This window comes from Oncorhynchus masou, chromosome 31, assembly GCF_036934945.1.
Source record: "Oncorhynchus masou masou isolate Uvic2021 chromosome 31, UVic_Omas_1.1, whole genome shotgun sequence".
Classification (NCBI taxonomy): Eukaryota; Metazoa; Chordata; class Actinopteri; order Salmoniformes; family Salmonidae; genus Oncorhynchus; species Oncorhynchus masou.
Window position 1 is genome coordinate 75,968,313 of NC_088242.1, and position 9,353 is coordinate 75,977,665.

At 43.3% G+C, this 9,353-nt stretch overlaps 1 protein-coding gene across 1 annotated transcript; it reads right to left on the minus strand.

Moving 5' to 3' along the window:
* Positions 1-2,650: 2,650 nt before the first annotated feature.
* On the minus strand, positions 2,651-8,810 carry LOC135525287 (cerebellin-1). Its single transcript, XM_064952997.1, has 3 exons — positions 8,179-8,810; positions 7,394-7,513; positions 2,651-3,900 (listed from the first exon to the last, which is right to left on the minus strand). The coding sequence occupies exons 1-3, from the start codon at positions 8,428-8,430 to the stop codon at positions 3,703-3,705; spliced, it is 570 nt and encodes a 189-aa protein (XP_064809069.1). The 5' UTR covers positions 8,431-8,810; the 3' UTR covers positions 2,651-3,702.
* Positions 8,811-9,353: the final 543 nt, after the last annotated feature.

A 9,353-nucleotide genomic window follows, 5' to 3' on the forward strand; every position in this document is an offset into this window, starting at 1 on the left:
AGGGCCGCGTTCGAACTTTGCAAGAGCAGAAAAGATGGATCGCATGAATCACTCCAGTCAATGGACCGGGAATGTGCCCATCTGCTGGTGTATGCGAAACGATAAATAATCATTAGCCCATATCCTCAGACAGCACCTTGGCTACTCTATCACTGACCCTCACACACACACACACACACACACACACACACACACACACACACACACACACACACACACACACACACACACACACACACAGAGTGAGTGGGAGGAGTAAATACACATAATATACAATATTTCAAATGTAATTCAGCACCTGGACAGGATCTTTCCCTAGTTCTGGTAGACCTAACCTCCACTACAGGCCTTACCAACAGCTCCATCACAAGCATCTCCTTAACCTCTACAAATGTAGTTTACACCACATAAATGTCTCTGCCACACAACAATGTCATATCACTTTATCCCTGTGAGCCCCACCTGTTCCATGGTAGGTCGAACAGAAAAGGAGCATCTCCCTCCCTCCCTCCCCAGACTACTACCACCACACTGCCCAGATTACCACCACCACACTTCCCAGACTACTACCACCACCACACTTCCCAGACTACTAACACCACACTTCCCAGACTACTACCACCACCACACTTCCCAGACTACTACCACCACACTTCCCAGACTACTACCACCACCACACTGCCCAGACTACTACCACCACCACACTGCCCAGACTACTACTACCACCACACTGCCCAGACTACTACCACCACACTGCCCAGACTACTACCACCACACTTCCCAGACTACTACCACCACCACACTGCCCAGACTACTACCACCACACTTCCCAGACTACTACCACCACACTTCCCAGACTACTAACACCACACTTCCCAGACTACTACCACCACCACACTTCCCAGACTACTACCACCACACTTCCCAGACTACTACCACCACACTTCCCAGACTACTACCACCACACTTCCCAGACTACTACCACCACACTTCCCAGACTACTACCACCACACTGCCCAGACTACTACCACCACACTTCCCAGACTACTACCACCACCACACTGCCCAGACTACTACCACCACACTTCCCAGACTACTACCACCACACTTCCCAGACTACTACCACCACACTTCCCAGACTACTACCACGACACTTCCCAGACTACTACCATTAGATACGGCTGCCACTCTGGTTGCCACTCTCCACTCTTTTTCTGCCCTCTTTGACGCTTCACTGCCAACACTGAAACTACATGTTACAGAATCAGAACATCCACTTAAATATTTATACATGAAGCAATGAATAAGTTACGTGTAAACGAATGAAGCTAGTTTTCTAACCCTATCTCTCATCGCTCAGTTCATCTCACTCCACCAGCCTAGTAAAATCAGTGCATATGGCACATTCAGTCAGTCATGTCAGAATAATATCAACTTTACAAACAGCCAAAGGTTATGCACCCCTCCCCTCCTCTCAGCTCGCTCCATAGATCACTCTATTCTAAATCTCTGATGACAATCTTTCCTCACCCACTTTGCACCATGAAATATAGATATTTTTTACAATGCACAGCACATACGGTAGGCCTATACATACACATGTGAAACATAAGAAAGCAAAAGTGTGAACTGGATCATGGTGAGAGGGGGTAAGTGTCATGTGGTGAGTAGGGTGTATGAAGCAGGGCGGAATCTCTTCTTCCATTGCCCCTGTCTTGTGATATGAGATTACTACGTGAAAAGTGTGGAGGCCAGCAGGAAATCTGGGTACATTTCCATACATGGGCCTCATTTTCCCTGTCAGCTGTTTCCCTGACATTGAGATAAAGGATGAGGGAGGGCAGAGGGTGAGGTAGGGTGGGTGTCAGCCTGGCTGTCTCCCCACCACCCTGCTTGCTAGGCTGTGACATGTTGTAGACAATTACATTTCAGTCCATCTCCCTCAATCAAATTATGTTAGAGGAAGTAGACCTTGGATTGACCGCCCAGCAACAAAAGCTCTGTACGCACGAGCTAAATTCATAAACTAATAGGTGATAAACATGTATTTTTTAAAGGTCACACCAAAAGGTTACCCATAAATACCTAGATAAACAAGATGATGTAATCATTAAGACATAAAAACAAACTACATGCTCAAGATTCCATTCCCTTCTCTTTAAATGTTTATCATTAGGAAGTAGAAAGTGTGAGAAAAGGGGAATGAAGAGAGCAAAAGAGAAAATGAGAGAAATGAACACAACATGATCTTTGTATAAGCAGTAGAGCTTATTATACCAGCACTAATTTCCCCCCAGGAGCTCATTAAAGTCTTGAGAGTGAGCAGCAGTTAGAGAAGAGTGGTGGAAGCCCCCAATCACCAGACTGAATCTCTCTCTCTACAACGGATCTTGGGCCAGGCAGGCAGCACAACGTCACTGGGAACAACACACACCGCCATACACACATAAAGAACATCAACATAGTTCTTTGGTTCTCAAGAACACGCACACAAACGCACACACACATTACATCTTGATCATCACTTACTCCAGCCAAATTTTGGGAATTCATTGGAAGATGGGGAGATGGATAGAGAGACGGTCATATATGTTATGCCAACTAGGTTTCAGCAAATTAATCGAGAGTTTCGGATTAGGTTTAAGAAAAATAAAAGTACCACGTATATTTTATTGGATAAATGCAAATAAAAAACAATAGATAAATCGATTGATTGGTAAATAAAAGGGAGGATTTGTCTCTTCTAAATATTCACATGTATTTTACAGTTAATAATCAGAATAAAATTCCTTTATAGTTTTTCTGGTATAGTTTCAGTTTAGCCACATTTCGACCGAAACAAGAACAAGAAGCATCAGTAGTTAAGGGCAGCCTCATAATCCACACACAATCACTAAGTTTTAACATTAAAATACGGAAACACAGATATTCAACGAGATTCTGTTAATCACATATTATATCATATAGAAACTTTCAGATTTTATATATGTCCAGTATACAGCAAGAGTCTTTAGAGTTTCAGCAATCATCCAATCATGACAAAGCAATCATGACAAACCAATCCTTACTGGGTGGAGAAGGCTAGAAAGAAGAGCAGCAGAGGGGAGGATAAAAGAACAGGAGAGGAGTAAAGGACAGAAGGAGTATTGAACAGGGGATCAATAAACATAAAGAAATGGGGTGGGGAGTGAGGAGGACTTGGTGGTACAGTACTGTATCTGTCTGGACTTGAAATGACAGAAGTGGATGGGATGGAGAAAATGTATTGTACACAGACATAAAACAAATAAAAATGGAGTCACAGAAAATGGATGGGGATGGATGGCCATACAGACTGTGGAAACATGGTCGATGCAGCTCTCTGACTGTAGGTAATATAGACACATTCCTCAAAGCAGATGCAGAAAGAGATGAAGGGGTGGACTTGGCCTCTAGGTTTTACTCTCTTTAATGTTTTTAAATGATAGTATTTCTGAGGATAAAAAAGTTTTGGCTGTCCAGAGCTGTAGTCAGGCAGCGGAGTGAGTGAGTGTGTTGGAGAGCCTTCCCAACTAATTATACCCTACTCATCTCTTTAACTTCCTCTCACATATCTTTTTCTCTCCTCTTCTCCCTCTTTCTATATCTTTCATTCTCTCTCTCTGTCTCCAGTCTCCCAAGCAGCCGAGCTCAGAAGAATTAGTCCCTCCAGTCTCCTCTCTTCTACATGGGGAAGACCAGGAACCCAGAGAATGTGGAGTACTTCCAGCCCCCCATGAGGTTTCCTCTCTCCAGTTTGAGGTAGGCTCGGTCCCCCTTCTCCATTTGGATCAGCACTCCGTTACTGGCAGCCTCACGAGTCACATCCTGGTCCCCAGCGAAGGCCGAGATCACAGGCCATCCATTATGCATCAGGCTTACCTACAGAAGAGGACATATACTACAGTTACATATGGTTAAATACACCCACAGCTCCACACCCACAGCTCCACACACACACACACACACACACACACACACACACACACACACACACACACACACACACACACACACACACACACACACACACACACACACACATGCACACACACACACACATACAATACTAGAACACAGAGGACACAGACATGAACATTACATAATTTCACTCATTCAGACTCATGCACGGTTCACCCTCCTTGTGCCAAGTTTAAGAGAGGAGAGTAGTAAAAACGCCCATTGACTGATACATGCCCTTAACATTCAAATAGACACCATCTAAATCATGAATAAGAGTGCATAAAAGAGATCAAAACACTCATCTTAGGCCTGAAAGATTAAGAGGTGCTAGGTTTTAGAGCAAGATAGAGCAAGAGAGATGTCATCTAAGAGAGGCAGGACAGAGCAGCCTCTGTTCAGTGTGCTAAATGAGTCCACAGTGAGCAGGGAGGTGGACTGGAGGAAGCCCAAGCCTCTGCATACATCACTCCCATCCAGCCAGGGCCCAGGGGAGACTCACTCAGCTCCCACCCAGCACCATCCCACCCACACTGAGGAGGGGAGAGGGAACCTCGATCAGCTGGATGGTCAAACTGGGGGAAATCCCTCTTCTGTGGCAGTGATGTATGGAACTAATAAACTAGTGACAGAACCGTGGCAGGATGGTCCTGTTCTCAGTAGAGTAATGAGGGGGAGGCTAGGAAGAAGGGTGAGAGGGTGAGGAACACAGACCACGTGTACCAACTCACAGCCTGACTGAGCCCTGTGTTCAGTGTTCTCTGTGAGTCTGATAATCACCACCCCTTCACCAAAAACACCACCACTCAATCATGCCAGCCACTGCAAATTACAGTGTAATGTGTAAATGGCATAATGGCTGGTGCATGGTGTCAGCATTCCATTGAGCTGCTGAATTCATTAACGCGTAAGCACCCAATTAAGCCCAGAGAGAGAAGCTTTAGATATATATTTGGTGAGTGTGTTCCCGCCCACAGTTTAATGCAGCACTTAGCTGTAATGAAAAAGAAGACATTGTCCTCTCATGACACATAAATTCCTGTCCAAACAGACAGATGACAGCAGTGACGTGACACCAGACCACTTTCTCTCTACTGAAGGGAGACACAATGACTGGCCAGTGGACAGCAAGGATATATTTAGAAATGTCATTTTTTTGAGAGAAGTCATCTTTAATAGTATGGTGCACTTAAAAAAGTTTTTTTTTTACTTGATCAAAGTTGCATAAGGGAGACTCATGGAGAAGAGTGCTAAAAAAAATGCACATATTTTTTACAGCGGTTATGGTGGCTCATAATAAACACTCATGTGCTCACATGATTGCAATACCTTATGCAATCTTCACATCAGCTTCTCTTTTAAAGAGAAACTTCTACTTCATATTAATAATCTCCAGCGTCACCCCAACATCAACATATGTGAAAATGGCACATTTCTATGTTTTGTAGTAAAAAATAATGAGAAAGATGTGTTTCCAATGACATCATTGGTGTGCATCCTGTGAGTTTGACCAATTGTGAGTAGGCATTGCCTGCCAATTGCCTACTAATTGTCTACTAATTGGTTGATGATGTCATGGAAACATTTATCTTCTTCTGCCTTTTTTTTAACTACAAAACATAGAAACGTGCCATTTTCACAGATGTTGATGTTGGGGTCATGCTGGAGATTATTAATATGAAGTTGAAGAATTGTGAAATTTCCCTTTAATGCATGTGGAGGATGGTCTCAAGAGCCCCCATCCCGTATAGTGTGAGGTTCTGTCACCTTCATATCTCACTGTCAGTTTGAATGGCTGTTTGCCTACTCTTACATAAATGACATGAAGCTAGCCCTCTAAAGTCTGCAAGCACGAGGCAAGTACCTTTCAGACTGGGCTAGTAGAAAATGTGCCCAACTGGCACAGATTTTGGACCAAGTAAGTAAAAAACTGTGGTGTACATGCCCCTCTGGCCAGTGTGCCCAAAATCCTGAAATTCCATCACTAGTATAGGGACTCATACTAAACTACTGTTATTGATTAGTTGGGTAATAGATTTTTTCAGGGTTTAGTACTTTGTAATTGGGGCTCATATGTAACACTCAATGACCATGGTGTATGCTTATGAGGAGGTGAGCTATTTATGAATGTTTCATGATGGTAATGCCTGTATTCCCCCTTCAATAGCAAAACACTGGAGTTGTAAGACTCTCCTGTGTCCACATCCTTCTAGAAAGAAACTGGAATGTTTTCAATCTCTATCTCAACCAATGTAAATCTATGTTTCTCTCTCTCTCTCTCTCTCTCTCTCTCTCTCTCTCTCTCTTCCCTCCCTCTCTTCTTCCCTCCCTCTGTATCCACATGACAAACGGTTCTAAGGCAATCAAACAGTGTGAGTTTTTAACACAGCATTTGTGGCTGTTGGACTAGTGAACTGAGCTGTGAATCGTCTCCTTTTTGTTATTTGATTTCCAGATATATGGAGGATGCTACATTTGTTATCTTAAAGTCATTATATCTTTTGTGACGAAATAATTAACAGTGAAATATGTTTTAGTGTACTGTAGTTAGTTGCATGAGTCAGGTGTCTGTAATGTGTACCTCTGTTTATGGTTAGTTGGACTCAATGACATAATGGATGAATATGGTTTTACAGGGCTTTTCCTTTTCATTTTGCTTGCCTGGTTTGTTTTCAATTAATTAATTTAGCTTCCAATATGAGATGAATATGAGAATGTAATACTGTAGCCCTGTGGATTTCACTGCATAATTAGACCAGGGTTTAATTAGTGAAATATGCAATCTAATTAAGAGGGGCTGGTTTTAAAAGCCACGTTGTCTGTGTTAAATGTGATTTAAAGAGGGTTACATCTGATCAAGCGTATTCGCTTATTTAGCGCACCAAAGGATTAGGCTTCTCCATTTGTGGTTCTTGCATGGGGAACATGAGTTGTGAGTCGCTGCTCGATGGATTTGCGCGGCAAAATATGTATATGTGTATGTGTATGTGTATGTGTATGTGAAGCTGCTTGGGTTTGGTCTATTTGGACCTGTTTAGACTTTTCACTTGCTGTCAAATGCAGACGCCAAGTCACGCAGCAGGACAGAAGGAGTTCTACGCTGCCGCTGTCCAAGGTCCAGAAACCGCACCCGCAGCTACTGTACTGGCTAACTGGCTGTTCCTGCGCCAAAATGGCTCCATAAGCTTATCGATTAATGATGATGCAGTGGCTGACTTTCATCTGCAAACTACCATTTTCTCTGGGGAATCATATCTCACAAATCTACACATTATTTCTAGGGGAATCGTTTTTGAATATACTAGTGTATTCAACTTTTATGAGGTCTACCAGCGGGTGTGCGTGCGTGACGCACACACACACACGCACATATTAAATAAAGTATTCATTATTTGTAGGCTTACGGTGGACTGACCTGGATCGTTTGGCGATTATACACTTTCACCACGTGGAAATTAAAACTGAAAATCCCTTTGCGCGGGGCGATGAAATTGCTCCTTTCCTCGTCGAAGTTCTTACCAACGTTTACAAGTATCTGAGGAAGAGAGAAAGAATGTAAAAAGGGAAAAGACACACTAACATCAAAGACACTCGTCGTTGTCATAGTATAAATGCTTTATAATGTCTTTCAATTACAAAGTTCAAAGGAAATCACGCAATGCAGCCTTATATATTGTAGCTCAGATGGCATTTGACTATAACTTTGTTAGTTTCAAATTAAAACCATTACAGAAACCAAGTTAATCAATTTTGGAATTAATCCATCGATTACGTTTTGAGGCTCAAATGACTAATTTTGTGAGATCAAAATCCGCCCAAGCAGAAACATTTAATTGAATTGAATAGCCATTTGGCGGCGATGAACCTTTTGAGATATGGAGTAGCATGGATTAATACTCCACCCTCATGACATGGTATTACATTATTTGGAGAGATGTCAGACTTCATTTCATATCATCAAAATGAACTTAAATATTCAAAGGCTGACTACTTTCAACTGTCTTTATCTATACATCTAATATATATATATATCTCTAAAACAGCGAACCTCCATTCTCCACCTCACGAATAGAATAGCCAGTGAGCTTTTTGTTTTATAGATTTACAACAGTCATCCAATACCCCTCCAGACACTCGCTCTCCATGACCAAGGTAGCCATACAGTATGATATAGCAGACAGACAGTTCAGTGAAAGTTACCTGGTCAAAGTAGATGACCATAGTCCGGTTACTCATCTCCGAGGGCTCGTGGTTTGTGTTTCTCACCGCGGAAAAAGCCACTTTGGCGCTCCCGGAGCGCACCGATATCCCGAGCGCGGTCCCGGTGGGATCCGAAGTTGGGTTGGAATCGCAAACAACCAGACATTTCCCCTCGAGTACGATGGGTTCGGTCTCGTTTTGAGCGTTCACTAGAGTCACTAGCCACACTGCACCCAGTAGGAGCGTCAACATTACGGCAATTTCACTATGCACTTCGTTGCTGTATCCCGCACAAAGAAAGGGATAGTTTTCTGATTTCTCCGATAGATAATATAGTACTTCTCTTCCGCAAAATTCAGCCTATTAAAATGACCAAATCCTTTTCGCTTCTTGAATTAAACCTCTTGTGTGCTCTAAGTATTGGAAAAGGTCAAAGACAGGTTTGGTTTACCCGTTTATTTTTTATTTTTTAATGATGAGTCCCCCTTTACCCAGTCGTTTCCACTGTTAACTTTTTCCCCCCTCGGCTCAAGCCTCCCCGCGCCTTCTTGTCACTCCGTAATCGAATAACCAGTCGAGAGCGGTACGAGGCCCTTGTCGAGTTGAAGCGCAGATGAATACATAGCGCGGGGTCTTCTTCTTGCGCGTTGAATTATTGATATGTGAGATATTAGAGCTGAAACACAAAGGCTCGGACGCGCAATGCTCCCGCCCGCTCCTTTTCAGCAGACTCCTCCCTCCGGGCCCCAATCACAGATGAACGTATCTCCAGAGTTCCAATCGTCGCACTCGAGCCTGCCTCCCCACCATGTGACCGCGGCAGAGTAGTTTTCACGCTCCGGAGGTGTTTTACAGGTGGACTCGGCTCGAGTAGACACCGGAGCGGATGACGCCCCAATGTTCGAGAGGAGAACCTACACGGACCACCAATTCTTTTATCAGCATTACTTAGATTTTGGACGCTGTGAAGAATTGCCAATGAAGAAGGAATAATAACAGGACGAAAATCTAACATCTGGATTCAAAGAACCACGGCAGAGGCGCAATGCAAGTTTCTTACCCTCACGTGAAAGCCTAAGTATTGTTTAGGGATATCGATCATGCATGAAGAGAGATAAGAGAGGACGTTCTGAAATGCTATATTGATCAAGAAATGTTACGACTCGTCAACGACA

Coding starts and splice junctions, on each gene's coding strand:
- LOC135525287 (XM_064952997.1), bottom strand. CDS start 8,430: ATGTTGACGCTCCTACTGGGTGCAGTGTGGCTAGTGACTCTAGTGAAC. Junction 7,514..8,178: donor TGGTCATCTACTTTGACCAG/GTAACTTTCACT, acceptor TCTCTTCCTCAG/ATACTTGTAAACGTTGGTAA. Junction 3,901..7,393: donor ATAATCGCCAAACGATCCAG/GTCAGTCCACCG, acceptor CCTCTTCTGTAG/GTAAGCCTGATGCATAATGG.